The sequence below is a fragment of the Gadus morhua genome, chromosome 16 (genome assembly GCF_902167405.1).
Source record: "Gadus morhua chromosome 16, gadMor3.0, whole genome shotgun sequence".
In the NCBI taxonomy this organism is placed as follows: Eukaryota; Metazoa; Chordata; class Actinopteri; order Gadiformes; family Gadidae; genus Gadus; species Gadus morhua.
Window position 1 is genome coordinate 27,659,133 of NC_044063.1, and position 19,243 is coordinate 27,678,375.

General features: G+C 43.5%; 1 protein-coding gene across 1 annotated transcript in view; it reads left to right on the forward strand.

Moving 5' to 3' along the window:
- Positions 1-18,753, forward strand: part of ttn.2 (titin, tandem duplicate 2) — a 219,533-nt gene extending 200,780 nt beyond the window's left edge. The window contains 9 exon segments of the mRNA XM_030381745.1: positions 186-491; positions 629-928; positions 1,023-1,598; positions 1,701-2,006; positions 2,178-2,560; positions 2,683-2,893; positions 2,976-8,795; positions 9,417-9,692; positions 17,443-18,753. Coding sequence (XP_030237605.1) covers positions 186-491; positions 629-928; positions 1,023-1,598; positions 1,701-2,006; positions 2,178-2,560; positions 2,683-2,893; positions 2,976-8,795; positions 9,417-9,692; positions 17,443-17,735 — 8,471 coding nt within the window. The 3' untranslated portion in view covers positions 17,736-18,753.
- The last annotated feature ends 490 nt before the right edge of the window (positions 18,754-19,243 follow it).

The following is a 19,243-nucleotide window of genomic DNA, read 5'->3' on the forward strand; positions in this document are numbered from 1 at the left end:
ATTGGACGAAACCGGATGCATTGTTTTCACATACTAGACTAAAAGCTAAATATGATGCATTATGGATGCAATATTTAATAATATTAATAATGTAACCAAGTACCCCCTCTGTAGTTTCAATCAATAGCAAGCTTTCTCCTCCATTCCAATACAGCCTCAAAATAACTCATTTGTATGAACTTCAGGCCCACCGGAACCCCCCAGCAACCCAGCAGAAATCATGGATGTGACCAAGACCTCAGTCTCTCTGTCCTGGGCCCGTCCCAGGGATGATGGAGGCTCCAGGGTTACTGGCTATTATGTGGAGAGGAGGGAAGTGTCCACAGAGAAGTGGGTCCGCCACAACAGAACACACATCACCACCACCATGTACAATGTGACCGGCCTCATTCCTGATGCAGAGTACATGTTCAGAGTCATAGCTCAGAATGAGATTGGCCAGGGTGAACCTGGACCTCCCTCAGAGTCTGTAATCTGCAAAGATCCATTCGGTGAGAGCAAATGTTCTATGTTTATTGTCAGCTTTATCTTGTTTTGATATACATTTTGTACAATTCTTTATTTCTATAGAATTTGACCTCAGTTGGACTGTTAAAACATCAATTGCACTCTGTCTCTCTGTCCTCAGACAAACCTAGCCAGCCAGGAGAGATTGACATCATCTCTGTCACCAAGGACTGCATCACAATCCACTGGTTGAGACCTGAAACTGATGGTGGAAAGGAGATTCTGGGCTACTGGATCGACTTCAGACAGGCCGGAGAGAGTGCCTGGAAGAGGTGCACCAAGGAGCGCTCTAAGGACCGCCAGTTCACCATGGGAGGTCTGATTGAGGCCACTGAGTATGAATTCAGAGTGATGGCTGAGAACGAGACTGGACTCAGCCGGCCCCGCAGAACACCAATGGGCATTAAGACCAAGCTGAGTGGTGAGTCTATTAACACATCAAATCCGAGCCGGGCTGCAGGAATTTGTTGAGGGTTTAATGCTATAAGCCTAATTTATTTTTGTTATTTCCAAAGTTGGTGAGGCTCCAGCCCTGAAGGAGGATGTCCAAGATGTCACTACCAAGCTTGGAGAGTCTGGAACTCTAACCTGTGGCATCATTGGCAGACCACTGCCTGAGATAAAATGGTATCGCTACGGCAAGGAGCTGATTCAGAGCCGCAAGTACAAGGTGAGCTCTGATGGTCGCAACCACTCCCTGAGCATTATGACGGACGAGCAGGAAGACGAAGGTGTGTACACCTGTAGGGCCGTCAACGACGCCGGAGAGGTTGAGACCAGCGGTAAACTACGACTCCAGGCAGCCCCTCAGTTCCACCCTGGTTTCCCCCTCAAAGAGAAGTACAATGCTGGTTGTGGAACCAGCCTGAGGCTGCATGTGGTCTACATCGGCCGGCCAATCCCCCAGATCATGTGGTTCTATGGCAAGAAGCCCCTGAACGCTTCAGAGAATGTGATAATTGAGAACACTGAAAGCTACACCCACCTGGTGGTGCGGAATGTCCAGAGGAAGAGCAATGCTGGCCGCTACAAGGTGCAGCTCAGCAATATCTATGGAACTGTCGACACTTCACTGCGGGTTGAAATCCAGGGTAACTTTTTTTTCTTTCAAGATATCTACAGAAATTATAAATGTTAGAATGTACAAATACAATATCCTGATGTGTACTTCCTTTAACTTCCTTTTTAAACAGACAAGCCATGCATACCTGAAGGCCCCATAGTTGTTGATGCCTTGCTTAAGAGCTCAGTCATCATCAGCTGGAAAGCTCCCAAGGACGATGGAGGCTCAATGATCACCAACTACATTGTGGAGAAGCGAGAGGCCAAGGAAGGGGAGCAGTGGAACCTGGTGTCCTCGTCTGTCTCTGGTACCACCTGCCGTGTTCCCAACCTGGTTGAGAGCGCTGGATACTACTTCAGAGTGTCTGCTCAGAACCAGTACGGAGTCAGCGAGGCTCTGGAGATCCCATCCGTCCTCATCATTAAGAGTCCATTCGGTAAGCAGGACCGCTTTTGTTATTGGATTAACCAGGCCTTAGTATATCTTTTTACCATACCACAATGAGTGGTTGGTAATAACATCATAACTTTGTGTTCATCTTATATTCTTTGTTTGCATAACAATGAAAGAAAATCTAGAAACAATGTGTACTGCTTGTGGTTCACAGAGAAGCCTGGAATCCCCCAGCAGCCTTTTATTGTCAGCTCCGACAAGAACTCATGTGTTGTCTGCTGGAAGGCTCCAAGCAGCGACGGAGGAGCTAAGGTCTCGAACTACTACCTTGAGAAACGTGAGAAAAAGCAGAACAAATGGATGTCCGTAACCTCCAAGAAAATCCAGGAGGCCAACTATGAGGTCAGAGGACTGATCGAGGGCTTTGAGTACGAGTTCCGCGTCAAATGTGAGAATATTGGTGGAGAGAGTGAGTGGAGCGAGATCTCTGCACCAATCACCCCCAAGTCAGACCAAGCACCCTGTGCACCAATCTTCAGGGAGGAGATAAGGGACATGACCGTCAAGTATCACGCCAATGCCACCTTTGTCACTAAGGTGCTTCATTTTGCTTATTTGACATTTTAAACTGTTTCACAAATATATATCAGCAAGGTTGTTTTTCCCTTAAATCCAATAAATAACTTCAGACATAAAGTAATATTGCTTTTCTTATTAAGGTGGTTGGGCATCCCAAGCCTATGGTTAAATGGTACCGTGGTGGAAAAGAGCTTCTGGCAGATGGAACGAAGATGAAGGTCCAGGAATTCAAGGGAGGATACTACCAGCTCGTCATTCACACCGCTGATGAGAGCGACGCTACAATTTACCAGTTCAGAGCCACCAACACTGAAGGATCCATCTCCACCACAGTCAATCTAGATGTAGAAGGTTTGTTTGGCTTTACTGTGTAATTAATTGACGTGCATTCATGTGTTAAATATTATCCTAATGCTTATTCTCATGCTTTTAGTTCCAGCAAAGATCCATCTGCCGAAAGAGCTGCAGGGCATGGGAGCAGTTCATGCTGTCCGTGGTGACATCGTTACCATCAAGATTCCCATCACAGGCAAGCCTGAGCCAGCCATCATCTGGCAGAAGGGCCAGGAGATTCTCTCCAACTCTCCTTACCACCAAGTCATCACCACCAGGTCCTTCACATCATTGGTCTTCCAGAAGGGAGTCCAGGCCAAGGATAATGGTTACTACATTATCACAGCCAAGAATAGGTTTGGAAGTGACAAGCAGACCATTGAGATGGCTATAGCTGATGTTCCAGAGGCCCCAAAGTGCATCAAGGTCAGCGACATCTCTCGTGACTCAATCACTCTGACATGGGAGCCGCCTTACAATGATGGAGGAAGCCCCATCACCAACTACATTGTAGAGAAGTGCCCCACCACTGCTGACCGCTGGATCCGTGCCGGACATACCAGTGACAGTAGCTTCACTATAATCAATGTGTTTGGAAAGACTAAGTACCAGTTCCGTGTAATGGCTGAGAATCAGTTCGGCCTGAGTCCTCCATCTGATCCAACCGAGCCAATTACCACAAAAGAGGACAAGTCAGTGACCAGAAACTATGATGAGGAGGTAGATGAAACCAGAGAGATCATTGCAGGTGAGGCTCCATTCTACAAGGTTAAGGAGCTGTCCTCTAAATATATCATCTCTGAAGAGCTGGCTCGCTGTCAATTTGGAATTGTTCATCGATGTGTTGAGATTGCCACAAAAAAGACCTTCATGGCAAAATTCATTAAGGTCAAAGGAATGGACCGTGAATTAGTCCTTAGAGAGGTTGAAGCCCTTAACATTGCCAGGCACCAGAACATCATATACTTACATGAATATTTCGAGAGCATGGAGGAGATCATCTTGATCTATGAATTCATTTCCGGAGTTGACATCTTTGAGCGCCTTGGCACAGGAAACTTTGAGCTCACTGAGCAGGAGATTGTCCGCTACTTGAGACAAGTCTGCACTGCACTCAAGTTCTTGCACAGCCAAAACTTTGGCCACTTGGATATTCGCCCTGACAACATTGTGTACACCACAAGGAGAAGCACTGAGCTGAAGATCATTGAGATGGGTCAGGCCAGGCTGCTTGTTCCAGGAGAGAACATCAGAATTCCGTTCTCTGCCCCAGAATATTGTGCTCCTGAGGTTCACCGCCATGACCTCATCTCAACAGCAACAGACATGTGGTCCGTAGGTGTGATGGCCTACGTTCTGCTCAGTGGCCTCAATCCCTTCGCTGCAGAGTCCACTACTCAGATGATTGAAAACATTTCCAGCTGTGAGTATGTATTTGATAGTGAAGCCTTCAAGGACACCAGCCTACCGGCGATGGACTTTGTAGACAGGCTTCTGATCAAGGACAGAAAGCTGCGTATGACAGCCACTGAGGCACTAGAGCACCCATGGCTAAAGATGAAGCTTGAAAATGTCAGCACCAAGAACATTAAGACACTGAGACATAGGAGGTACTATCAGACTCTGGTAAGGAGAACTGAGACCATTGTCTCTTCTGCCAGAGTGGCCTTTGGTGGTGCCTTTAAGAACCAGAGAGCATTAGCTGTGGGCAAAGTGAAGATCGGAACAGAGCTCCACGGTTTGCGCGCAGGTCAAGTCATGCATGGATCAGCTGAAGAGGGTGGATACGTCCAATTCACCTGTACTATAGCCCAATTCGACAAGAGCACTCAGGTGACATGGTACTTTGGTAACCGCCAACTTCACTCCAGCTCCAAATATGAGATTACCTACAGCAATGGCTTGGCCAGCATTTACGTGAAAGACATTGAAGAAAGCGATGACGGTGTGTACAAGTGCAAGGTGGTAAGCGACGATGGAGAAGACCATGCCTATGGAGAGCTCTTTGTTGAGACGGTTAGAAGCATCAAGGAGCACTACATCAGCCGCTCTGTGAAGAGGCTGAGGAGGAAGGTTGACAAGTCCATGCTGATGCAAAGGCCACCAGAGTTCACTCTGCCTCTCTACAACCGCTTTGCTTATATTGGCGAAGATGTGCGATTTGGGGTCACCATCACCGTACACCCTGAGCCTCATGTGGCATGGCTGAAGAATGGACAGAGAATCAAACCAGGAGAAAACGATAGCAAATACACCTTCACCAGTGACAAGGGTCTGTACCAGCTGATGATACATAGCTTAAACATGGATGATGATGCTGAATACACTGTGATGGCCAAGAACAGGTTTGGGGAGGACAGCTGCAAGGCCCGCCTCACAGTAAGTCCTCACCCCGTGGTCGAGGATACCATGAGACCAATGTTCAAGCGCCTTCTGGCTAACGTTGAGTGTGTGGAAGGAGACAGTGTCCACTTCGACCTTCGGGTTTCAGGAATCCCCACTCCTACACTGACATGGATGAAGGACGACAAGCCTCTACATTTGGGCCCCAAGGTGGCAGTGGTCCAGGAAGACATTGATTACCATGTCCTTCATGTCAGAGAGACTCTGCTTGAGGATTCTGGCATTTACAAGGTCACTGCATCCAATTCTGCTGGCTCTGCAAGCTGCCATGCCATCCTGAAGGTGGATCGCCTTACATATACCAGAAGAGAGTACAAGAGTGAGGAAGAGAGACACAGATATATTCAGAAACAGATAGAGAAAACTAACAAAATGGCTCTACAGATCGCCGCTACAGAGGAAATGGTTCCTCTTAACCCTACTGCCCAGGAGGCTCTCAAATTTGCTGCAGAAATTTACAAGCCCGCCGTGAGCACAAAGAATGTGGAGGGAGAGTTTGACATCACAGTAGAGAAGTCAGAGACGAAGAAACTGGAGGAAGAGAGGAGGATCTTCATGCCATATGAAATCCCTGAGCCTGTGGTTCATGGCCCTACAGCTCTTGATGAGGATAAAACAATCAAATTGTTTGTGCCTCTGTCTGACATGAAATGGTACAGAAAGCTCCGAGACCAATATGAGGTTCCTGAGAAGATGGAGAGGATTGTACAGAAGAGACAAAGACGCATTCGTTTGTCCAGATGGGAGCAGTTTTATGTCATGCCGCTCCCCAGAATCACAGACCAATACAGGCCACGGTGGCGTATTCCTAAACTCACTTTGGATGACCTTGAGACAGTAAGACCAAGCCGCCTATCACCCTCACCTGAGTCTGAGACCTCTTTCAGATCCAGGAGAAGATCTCTGGGAGACCTGAACGACGAGGAAATGATGATGGACGACTATTTATTATCAAGGAGGAGAACCGAAGAGGAAAAGATGATGTTGGAGGATGAGTTGGAGCTTGGTTTCTCCGCCTCTCGATCCGGCAGTCCACACCGCTGTGAGCGTTGCGATCCCGAACTGGAAGAGAGGAGGCATCAGGAGGTCATCAAACAAGAGCTTTTCGAGGTCTCTGAGACAAAGAAGAAGCGAACCGTTTCTCAGTTCATGAGGAGGAGAAGGTCCCTGTCTCCTACATACATTGAACTCATGCGCCCTGTTTCTGAGCTGCTGAGAAAACCACACACTCAGCCTGCGCTAGAATTGGAAGGCGAAGCCGTAGAAAGGAGATCTCCTACACCTGAGAGGACACGTCCCCGCTCCCCCAGCCCCATCAGGTCAGCAGAGAGATCCTCTCGTTCCTCCTCCAGATTTGAGAGATCTGCCCGATTTGATATCATGTCCCGTTACGAGGCCCGTAAGGCAACTCTGAAGTCGGAGAGGACATACCAGGTGGTGAGTCAAACTCCATTCAGCTTAGATCACGCTCCCCGTGTCACTGTCAGGATGCGTTCTCACCGTGTGCCAACTGGCCAGGATACCAAGTTCACCCTAAACGTCCAAGCCAAGCCCTTTGCTGAGGTGAAATGGTTCCACAGTGGGATTGAAATCTCTGAGAGCAGTGCAAAGTACATCTTCACCAACATGAGTGGTGTTCTGTCCATCGCCATCCTTGACTGCCAAGCTGAGGACAGCGGCACATACCGTTGCGTCTGCTCCAACTCCAAGGGAGAGGCCTCCGACTACGGCACCCTGGATGTGTCAGGTGGTGGTTATACCACCTATTCATCTCGTCGTAAAGATGAGGAAGCTCCTAAGCCATATGTTCCTGAAATGACCAAAGTAGAGCATTACCACAGCTCTCAATTCAAGGCTGGCTACTCTGCTGAGACCCACTATGAAGTATTGGAGAGCAAGGCCAAGATGCCGCAGACCACAGAGGTGGTGACACGTGACAGATACGCAGCCTCATCTGAACAATTCTCCTCTGCTGAGCGCTACGACTCCTCCATCAAGTATGCCTCCGCCGAGTACCTGTCTTCTACCTCCTATTCCTCTGCTTCTTCTGAAAAATTCTTATCATCTGAGGCTAGAATAAAATCCTCTTCTGACACTGCTGTCGAAGATGTTTCTGTGAGCTGCAAGCTGAAGCCAACACTTCCAGCTAGGATTCTCACCAAGCCCCAATCTGTGAATGTGGCTGAGGGAGAGACAGCCTCTTTCTCTTGCGACATTGATGGAGAGCCAGCACCCAGTGTGACATGGATGCATGAAAGCAGATCCATTGTGACTTCTTCCCGCATCCAGGTCACGACCACTCAGTACAAGTCTAGCATGGAGATTACATCTGCTATGGCTTCTGATGAGGGCAACTACTTGGTAGTAGTGGAAAACTCAGGAGGCAGACAGGAAGCTAATTTTACCCTGACTATTCGCAGACCTGCTCCCAAAGAGGAGATCACAGCTGTCAAATCACCAGAGCCTTCCGTCCAGTCCCCTACTCGCAGCCTCAAGTCCCCTACTCCCAGTGTCAGATCCCCTGAATCTTCTGCCCAATCACCTGCTCCTTCTGTAACTTCTCCAGTTCCCAGTGTAAAATCTCCAGAGCCACCATTGGTTCAATCACCAGCTCCAAGTGTTACATCTCCAGAGCCCAGCATTAGATCCCCTGTTCCTAGTGTCAAAAGCCCTGAACCAGAGGGAATTAAATTTCCCAAGGGCGTCAAATCACCAACTGAGTCACGAGTTAAGTCTTCAGAGCCATCTGTGACTTCCCCAGCTTCCGGTATCAAATCCCCATCTCCTAGCATCAAGTCCCCAGAGCCTGAGGGAATCAAATCTCCCAAGGGCCTTAAATCTCCTGAACCAACTGCCTCTCCTATACGAGTCAAGTCGCCCCCACCAATCAAATCTCCAGACAGGGTCAAGTCTCCTGAACCTGAGGGAGTTAAATCCCCACGTGGTTTAAAATCACCAGAACCAGCCGGGATTAAAACGCCTAGGGGGCTGAAGTCTCCAGAACCAGCAGGGATCAAAACCTTAAGGGGGCTGAAATCCCCAGAACCATCTGGTCTCAAGTCACCAAGGGCCTTAAAATCCCCTGAGCCTGAGGGACTCAAGTCTCCTCCCCGGATGAAGTCCCCTCCCCCCACTATGTCCCCCAAGAGGGTCCTGTCACCCCCCACTGTTAAATCCCCGAGCCCCAAACCTCCCAAGGTGCTGAGCCAGCTCTGTGCGGAGGCCTTTGAGGGTTCAGTCAAGATGTCCTGTGTCTGTGAGAGCAGCGTGAGGGAGGTGGTGTGGTGTTTCAATGGCAGGCGGCTGTCCAAGAGCAGCCACTTTGAGATGCAGTATTCTGAGGGCTCTTGCTGCCTGCTGATCCACAACCTGGAGGACTGTGACCAGGGAGAGTACACCTGTGAGATGACAGCAGAAGGAGGCATCTCCAAATCCTCCTTCTCCCTCACTGGCCAAGTGTTCCAGTCTATCCGTTCGAAGGTCACTGCTTGTCATGAGCAACAGATGGTGCTTAAAGGTGATTAAAGATTTATTGATATATATTTATGAAATATTGTGCAACACAATTGTTTAGTTTCATGCATATTTTCTAGAGCTGTCAAGCGATTAAAATATTTAATCGTGATTAATCGCATTAATGTCATAGTTAACTCTAATTAATCGCGATTAATCGCAAATTATTTTTCTATGCTAAATATCCCTTGATTCTTTGTCCCATAATTCTTCTCATTTTAATTCTCTTATCAACATGGTGAAGTGCATCGGCTTGCCTTGTGCAAATGATTTTTTATTGATAACAACATTGGCATATACACTGATCAAAACAGGACGATACAAAAAAAGAGCCTATAGTGCAATTAAACGACTGCTTTGAACAAATGTCATTTGAACATAGCAGTCAGGCTACAGCTTCTTTGTTTTGAGCCAAAGAAAAAAAAAAATATATATTTTTTTTTGTATAAAATAATTGCGTTAATCGCGCGATAAAAAATTTAACGCCGTTAAATTTGGTTTGCGTTAACGCCGTTAATAACGCGTTTAACTGACAGCTCTAATATTTTCAAAATTCGTTTGCCTGCAGTACTATGTACTAGGATAGTATCTTTTTCTGAAGACTCCATCCTTTTGTGTCCTGCAGGATCTTTGATGACAAGCGTTAAGGAATCTTCCTCCATGTCGATGAAGAAAGAGGTCCACATGATGGAGGAGACCTCCTCGTCCTTCTCCTCCCAACAAGCCATGATGTCATCCATGATGGAGTCCAGCTCCTTCAGCAGCATGGCTGCTGAGATGAAGTGTGAAACCATGTCAATGTCCAGCATGTCCTCCATGGCTTCTGAAAGCTACGCTGTGAGCTCAAGCAGCCTGATGGAGATGTCGTCTCAGATGGAGGGAGCCTCCTTCAGGGCCATCAGTAAGACCTGTTCCCTTTGTTATAGTCAACCACTGGCACACCACCATCTAGTAGTCAACCACTAGTACAACACTGTCCACTAGACAACCACTGGCACACCACCATCTAGTACACCATCATTTGTACACACCTATTTGGTAGTAAACCACAGGTACACCACTATCTAGCAGTCAACCACTGGTACACCACTATCTGGCAGTCAACCACTGGTACAGCACTCTCTAGCAGTCAACCATTGGTACACCACTCTCTAGTAGTCAACCCCTGATCACTACCTAGTTGATGGAGAGAAACTTATTTTTAGGACACGTCGGCCAGCGAAATATTTTATTGAATATTTCAGCATGATCATAGAATAAAATAGAATAGAAAGCTTTATTGTCATTGTACAAAGTACAACGAAATGCAATGAGCAGCTCCTTAAAAGTGCACACATGTTATCGAATATATAATATATACAAAAGCAATATATAATAAAAATAAATATATAATAAAAAAAAATTAAAAATTAAATACACAGTAAAACTTAAATACACAATAAAGACCACACACATGGGAAAGTACAGGCAGCAATGTTACCAAGGATACATTAAGTTAGACAATGGGTAAACAAGATTATTATAGAGAAACGTTTGCATTATGGGTAGTGAATACAAAAAACGTAACAAAGGGGAGTGGGAGTGACCATCGTGGAGAGTTTCAGATTGGTGGGAGAGGCTAAGTTAAACCTCAATACACTATGGGAGAAGTGGACATGCCTGCAAGTCTGCAAGCAAGGCTGCAACAGAGTTAAAGGCAGTGGCGGGTCGTGCATTTCACACCTAGGCCTTCACTGGTGTCCTACATGAACTAATCCACCCCTTAATGCCATCATTATGACTCCACGGCTATAGAAACCATCAATATTACACAGAAATTCAGTATAACAGGGCGTTGCATCACAGACAGGTATCTCATGTAGCAAGAAAGAATGCCATTACTAAAGCAAGAAACCCAATCAGGAAAATTCAACAAGTCTATTTTCACTGTAGCCACATCTGCCATACATACATCACCTCTAGCAGAAACGTCAATATTAACCTAATTAAATTAAAAAAAAATTAAAACTTTTAAATAAAATGCATAACTCACCAAAACTACTGATTATTTGTACGCAAAGTCCATCCTCCTTTCTTTCCTCAAGATGAGTTTGATTACACTGTTGTACAGTTTATCTGGGCGTTTCAATTCCAACAATAAGTCCCTTTCTATCGCCATGGAGGCTAATGCTGAAAGTCGAGTCTGCCCAGTCGTGTTTTTGGAGTGGGATTTAATTCGCTACAAGGAATCGCTTTATTTGTTCATTTATTATTCGCTTTTGTGCCGGTGTCACGTTAAAATTGTACCGGGGGCGAGAATTGTACCGGCCTACGTCATCCATAGTAATCCATTCCATACCTGCCTGGCAACAGACGATCGCATCGTCCGTTGCCTGGCAACGGGCGATCGCGTCGAATGACGTGGAAGGTTCTTGAACATTCGCGAACTCGTTCATTGAGTGCGACAAGACAGATAACACTTATTTTACAAATTACATTTATTAGCGTTCCTAACTTTATATTTGTATTGTATTGCATTGTATTTATCTATTTCCCTACACAGTAAAAGCTAAATGTTATGGGGATAACGTGAATAATAATAATAAAAAACATTTACCAGTTAGTAAATGCCTGCTCACCTATCTACCCATTTATCTATCTATTATCTATCCATCTGTCTATTACCTATAATCTATTCTCTAAATTAAATTCAGGAAATTAAACTAACACAAGCTAGCTAGACTATGTTACACTTTAAACACTCAGTTTACTAGCTAAATTCGATTAAACAATTAAATGTAATACAAATATAAAGTAAAAACAAGTGTTATCTATGTATTATATTATTTCGTCTTTGGCAAGATGAGCGCGATTGAAACCTACCTGGTTCCCCGTAACCCTACATGCCCACTGCACCGTCAGTCAACGGACGTGGGAAGGCGTGGCTGACGGATGGGGGAGTAGTCTTTGCAGAGGCATCCGTCAGCCAATCAAATCGCTTCGCCGGGTTCTTCCCGCTTCTTCCTGCTTGTTGCGAGGCAAGATGACCCGCTTTTCCGCTTTCCAGTATCGTCAGAGCCTGAGTCGCGTCACAGTGCTTCAATTTGCATACGCGATCTGATTGGATGACGGATCCGTCACTGCCGAAAAAGTTGAACATTTTTCAACTTTTTGACGGAGCCGAAGGCTCCAACGGAACGGACGGATCCACAATGCATTGCGCGTCCGTCCCCATTCAAAGTCAATGGGGATCAGTCAACGGAAGGAGGTAGTGGGCACGAGGCGTAAGGGGTTGTCCATTGCGGACAACCCCTTACGTAATCTGTTGTCCGTTGCCTGGCAACGGACAACTGATTACGTAACCGGTACAAATTTGGCACCCGGTACAAATTTGGTGTGACAACGCCAGTACTATCGATTCTGAAGGCATCAAGGCAGATTTCTTTGACCCTGGCAACACATGATGGCTGAAATATGATTGGATAAAAGCTCTAAGACAAACATACACTAGTGGAAGCAGCGCAACCAAGAGAAAAGCTATGAAATGAAGAGAATAGACTATTGGAAAAAAATATATTAAAACATAAGTCAGTGATTCTGATAGTGTTTAGGCCAGCAGAGAAGGCCTTGCTGGCCCTGACAGCCCACCACTGGTTAAAGGAATCTGCACAACAAATAAGTCAATTGGCTTGGCCTGAGTATCAGATTTCGTGGCTACAATGCAAATGACAATGAAGAGCTCTCAGTCAGAGAGAGGAAGGGAAGTATCTCTAGGTGCAGGGAGAATGTATACAATTCATTTTAATGTGAATATTAATGATATAAACAAGGTTTATAAAATTTGTATATAATTGTATAGTTATGATTGCTATTTCCACGACAGTTCCTCCCTTTTTGATCATAAGATCAACACTTATTACAGGCCAAAGTGATAATTATTGGAATACAAATGAACAGTGTGTGAACAGTAATGGCGTAGTATTCTAGTGGTTCTAATCATGTTGTCTGATTTAGAGGCAGGAGTAAAACTGCCTGAACGCATTCTAAAAAACTATTGGCTATTGGAAAAAATAATGGGGGGAGAGACTGTGATAGTTATGTAGACATAAAGTGTAGCAGAGTTGCAATTGTTAAGGCATATTGTGTAACTGAACAGCATGGTTCATCCTCCCTTTTCCTCCAAGTGAAGAATTGTGTGCCAGCTTGCACAGAGCATGAAGGAAAGAACGAGGGGCTACTAACTTACCATCAGGGCGGAACCACAAGCTAGGCTCCAGAGGTGCAGAGCTGACCTTAGACTAACTGTCTTCTAAGTGTTCACCAAATGAGAGGACTGGTATTAGGTCAGGTCGCACTGGTTTTAGGCCATCAGGGAAGGTTTAAATGCAGCTTGTTTTGCAGCAGAATCTGCTTATACATTAACCTGGGAAACTTAAGGCATCTCTATGTTCTAAACATTTGACAATAGCCAAGACAGAAACGTAGAAGCTAGTTTTAACTAGCAAGCTAAGCTAAAGACAAATTATTAATCAATAATTAATAATTATAGCATTTCTAGCATGGTGGTGCTAGAGGTTGTAATGAAGTCTATGCCCAATTACATAAACTTAAACTATGTATGTGCAGCTAGTGGTAGATGTAGTTACAACAATGTCTGTAAGAACTGCATCTCTGCATCCCTACAATCCGCGTCAGTCTGGAGGAGTCCTCTCTTGTATCAAACCAAGTCACCATCACCTTGTGGTGTGTTTCAATTCTGTGGACTTTTGACACTTTTGATATTCATCATTGAAAAAGAGTTTAACCTAATTGTTGCACAGTTTACAGGTAGTGCGCATGACAAATGCTAATTTAAATTTGCTCATTACTGTGAGTTCATAGTTAATTATTGTACATGATTTTTAAATCAGAGATGCAGTGGCAGCCTCAGCTTGGAGACAACTTTGAGATGCTGCTGAGACGGTCATTAGTATGACTTTCATTTAAGACAAAAGACTAGAATATTATAACATTCTAGAATAGCTTGATGCTCAAAGCTTAAGAGCTATACCATATGCATAGGTTGTTGATACACTAGTGTGATGTGTTGTTCTGCTTTATTGGTGGGAAAAGGAGATTGATGGTTTTTAGTGAGAGATACAACAGCTGCACATTCAGCAAGATGAACTATATCTGTGTTGGGGGCTTGATGTGTCATTGTGATTTAGATACCTTCTCTTGATGCATTATAGTTACAGAACTGTTCAACAATTAATCTTGAAATAAAACAAAAAAACAATATTTGAGGAATCCTCTGAGATTAACTAGCAATGAGTACTGAGGACAATGGTAAACTCTGAATATTCTAGTTATAACGATAGTATTCGTACAGCTTTTCTAGTTACTCTATTATTCTGACTCATGTAAGAAGCTTGAACCAAGAACATTTAAACTCGGACCAGCCGGAGTACAAGGGTTTACTGTATCATGCTTATGCCACAGAAGACTGTCCTTCTCCTTATGACCGTGGGAGTCTGACATTTTCTCGGAAAGAAAACAAAAAGAAACAAACATATTAATTAGAGCTGTCAAGCGATTAAAATATTTAATCGTGATTAATCGCATTAATGTCATAGTTAACTCTAATTAATCGCGATTAATCGCAAAGTATTTTTCCATGCTAAATATCCCTTGATTTTTTTGTCCCATAATTCTTCTCATTTTAATTCTCTTATCAACATGGTGAAGTGTTTGTTTGCCTTGTGCAAATGATTTTTTATTGATAACAACATTGGCATATACACTGATCAAAACAGGACGATACAAAAAAAGAGCCTATAGTGCAATTAAACGACTGCTTTGAACAAATGTCATTTGAACATAGCAGTCAGGCTACTGCTTCTTTGTTTTGAGCCAAAAAAAAAAAAAGTTTTTTTTTTTATTTTAAATAAAATAATTACGTTAATCGCGCGATAAAAAAATTAACGCCGTTAAATTTGTTTTGCGTTAACGCCGTTAATAACGCGTTTAACTGACAGCTCTAATATTAATACAAACAAAGGAATACACACACAGCTGATACAAAATAGGGATACATGAAACAGAGCATAACCATTTGGGTTATAGTCTTACTAAAAGTATGTCAATGTAATTTAATAATTTTAAGACATGTGGAACTCAACGTAAATGGAGACCACGGGGCTGTTTAATAAAGATACAAAGAAATGTTACCTAACTGAACCATATTGATATATTTTGTACAAAATCAGTCAATCAGATAGCAATATCAATGCCTCAAGGGAGCCTGAATTATTTATCCTTTAGCGTCTGTTATGTTAGTTTCAGGGTACTCACTCGTGATTTGTCCATCAAACTTGTCTGAAGAAAAACTTCTGAAGAGTGGAGTTTTCCTCTGGCTCTGGATCATTGTCTTGAACTGCTGCGTTCTTTGGACATTGTTATTATCTGAATGAAAACGTTATACGATCTCTCAAACCATATGAATACAATCCAGAAGTAAAACTATAACAATCATTGCATCCAAATACATTGTGAATTTCGGGACAAAGTAAACTGCTTCCCCAGCACCGTAGAGAGAAGGGTCTACAAAAGGTTGTAGACCAAAATGAAAGTAATGCATGGAAAGAAAGATAGAAGCGCGGCGTGATACAACACAACAACAACTAGGATGAGACACAACAATGTTAGGAAGTTAGTCGTGTAACGAAAACCAAATACTTCAAAATGTTTGAAATCCTTGGTTTTAGTTATTAGTTCATCCCCCTTGAGGGGGGCCTATTTCCTCAGATGTTTCAGTGCCATACTTACTTACTGGCACTGTTTGCGTCCGTAAAGGCCAGATGTTATTTCTCCATTATATTTAGTTGTACCACTCTTCTACTTTTCTGAAACAAGATAAGTTTAGTAACATGACAAGAAAAGTTGAACAGTGGTTAAATCAAAATTCCCACCGTCGTATGTGTTTTAAGGTTGGGAGGCTCCTCTATTGTGTACATTCATTCAGGCTCAAAACAACATGAGGACGCTCAAGTCATCCTACTTGGTCTTCCCATGGGCGCAATCATCACCTCTTGTCTACATTCATCACACCAGTGGAAGGGCCACGAATATGAATTAAAACTAAAAGTTTAAATAAAAAACAAAAATGGCAGTCAAAGGTGCGGGTCAGAATTGCTTATCTTCCGCGGGACATACACTACCTGTGTGTGGGGTCAAAAACAGTTTGCCCTTATGTTGGGTCCCAAACTGGTTTATTACTAATAGGTGAATGGAATTTATTTGAGAGCCAGTCGTCCAACCCCCGTCATTTTAATCTACGCAGTCTTCCGGAGGGAAAATTACCCTTATTGAAAGTCGTATTTTATATTTCCACGACACTAATACACCACCATTTGTACACCACTATCTAGCAGTCAACCACTAGTACACCACTGTCTAGGAGATAAACACTGGTACACCTCCACTGTCTAGTACAGCACCACTGGTACATCACTCTCTGGTACACCACCATTGGCACACCACTATCTAGGACACCACCACTGGTACACCACTCTCTGGTACACCACCGTTGGTACACAACCATCTAGTACACTACCACTGTGGTCAGTCACTGGTAAACCTCCACTGTAGTAGACCAGTGGTTCCCAAACTTTTGTAAACCATTGCACCCCTCTACACTGTTGTTTTCCCACTAGGCACCCCTACCCACAAAAAACGTTAGTTCTGAAATTAACAGAACAGCCTACTACTGGGAAAGAAACTGTAATGCAAAATAAACTGTAATGCAGCAAATAGCTGCATTTGTGGCATTACAGTTTACACGACAGGACACCTCAAGATACATTATGGCAAAAGATAGCCGAAATACACATGCAATACTTTGTATGAAGATAATATATGTAAATGGTCAACAATGAACATGTTTACCATTCAAACATGTTATTCAGGAGTCAGCTTATTGATTCTTATTGTATTGATACTATAGAACTTTCCCTTGGATGTTTGCGTTACATGATTTCTGAAATACTTTATGGAAAGAATAGTAGATAATTATCTGAATTGTTTTTGGTACGACACTGACTGCAGGCATTTGAAAGCCATGAATATTAATTTTATCTCTATTAAATTGAAAACTGTAATCTGTGTTATATGTTTCAATCTAAAATGTTTGTGTGCGGTAGAAAGCTAATTCTGTCAGAGGTTTTTCAAGGCAGTTCTCGGCTTTTGTCACGGCACCCAATTTAAGAAACACTGCATGACAACCAATAGTAACCACCTCCACTATCACGTCTACTGTCTACTAGTACACGTCTACTGGTACAAAACGATCTACTGGTAAACCACCAGTACACAACTTTCTACAACACTACAACTGGTACACCACTATTTAGTAGACACCCAATGGTAAACCTTCTTAGATACCACTACTGGTACATCACTATCCAGTAGAAACCCACTGTTCAACTAACACCTTCACAATACTGACAAGTCCGACAGGAGTTATTTAAATAACTATCAGAAACATGCAGAGATTTAAGTGCAGCTACATTTATCTGCGCAGACTCACAGGTCACACAAAGTACAGCTGAAGGATATGGAGATGATCTGTATTATTAGGACTCCTTTTAATCCTATCATCTTCTAAGGTCTCTTTCCTCCGGCTTGTCCACCAGGTTGTGCTCCGAGGATCGAGGCCCTGCCTGAGGACATCAGCATCCAGCCAGGCAAGGTCCTGACCGTGGCCTGCGCCTTCTCTGGCGACGCTAAAAATATAGAGTGGTCCCGTGGCGGAAAAAACATTGAGGTGACGGCTGGTGGTCGCTTTCACATCGATACCACTGAGGACCTGACCACCCTTATCATCACTGGAGTGAAGGAGGAGGACGCCGGTACATACACCCTCCACCTCTCCAACGAGCTGGGATCCGACTCAGCCACCGTCCACATTAGCATTCGTTCAATGTAAAGGAGAACCGACTTACGTCCTTCACCCTCCCCATCTCCCTTCTTTCACACTATAAAGTTATTAATTGAGGAAAAAAATATATTCTTACTTGATAAAGACCGGTATTTCTATTGTAAATATGAACTATTTTTATACCAAACTTGACATTAATTTATGCCAAACTAGACTAAAGTCTAAAGTTGTTATAAACTGTGCCATACTGGATAATTATAACTTATGATTTTTGAACTACTTTTCTGTGTACATAATGTATATAGCCGAATTTAACGGTTATGAAAGATGTATGAATTGTTATTTATGACAATATTAACTGAAACAAAAGCAACAAAATGTTTTCAAAGGAGAAAGTTTTGAATGAAACGAATACCCATGGAAACAAAGAAATTAAAACACTGTGCCTCAACAATAAGTTGAAGTCTTAAGATTGCCTCAACAGGTAGAGAGGCTCCCTGTTGACGTTATGAACCAGATTCAGAGACAAAACTATAAATATGCACACGCCTCTGCGTGTGATATTGCAGTATCTATGAACTGTAACATGAGCATAAGGCCCTGAGTGCTGTTTGCATATTACCCTCATGCAAGCAGCATGAACTGGTCTTGTGCTCAGACTGACCGTGTCATACCACCATTTGAATGACATGCCCAGAGTGCGAGCGGCCTGCACTTTCTGGGCATAGTTTTATTGTGTGCTCTGTCTCTGGCAAACAACCTCCAGCGAGACCTCGGAAATACCATCATCTGGCTTAACAGAGGCTCCATGCTGGAGCTTGTTTGCAGAGTCAGAGCTGGCTCTTGGAGGTCAACAGTGTGTTTGTGTGTTAGCTTTAGAAACTTCCCAGTAAACAGGGTCCACGGACCCCCACAGCCTATTCACTGGCTATACCTCCCCACAAGGAGAAAGGGGGAAGGGATCACCCTTTGGTTTGATTAAATTAGAATTGTAGCATTAACTATGTTTGTGACCTCCTTGAGTGATATTCATTATTGATTTAATAAAGCATGATTATCAGCACTATATATGTGTCTGTCTCACTGTTTGTATTCATTTACTTAATTTCCCCCAAAATTTTAACATTATTCATACCTAATGACTCATCCCAGTCAGTTTTATTCTCAGGGGTTTCTTCAAGGAAGTTGAGCGAAGGGACAGAAAATTAATTCCATGCGGCATAGTTAACACTGGAAGAGGCAACTGTAGCCTGCTAGTTTTGTCAACAGATCTTTAGCTCTCATGAATAAGAAAATGTACTACAATAAAATGTAAATAACTTGTAGTCTTGAATTAGGCCTACCTTTGTATTTGTTGTGTTAGAATAACAGGTAGCACTTTAAAATAGGCTACATTAATAATCTTTAATCATCTTAAGTGAATGGAGTAATAAGCATTAATAAGCATTCAGCCCTCAGAGGCTGAATCCTGCTTGGCACCTGTAGAGACCTCTTTAGAGCAGTGTTTCCGCTAGAAAAAATTGGTGCCGGTCATGTGACCTGTAAGGTTTCATTTT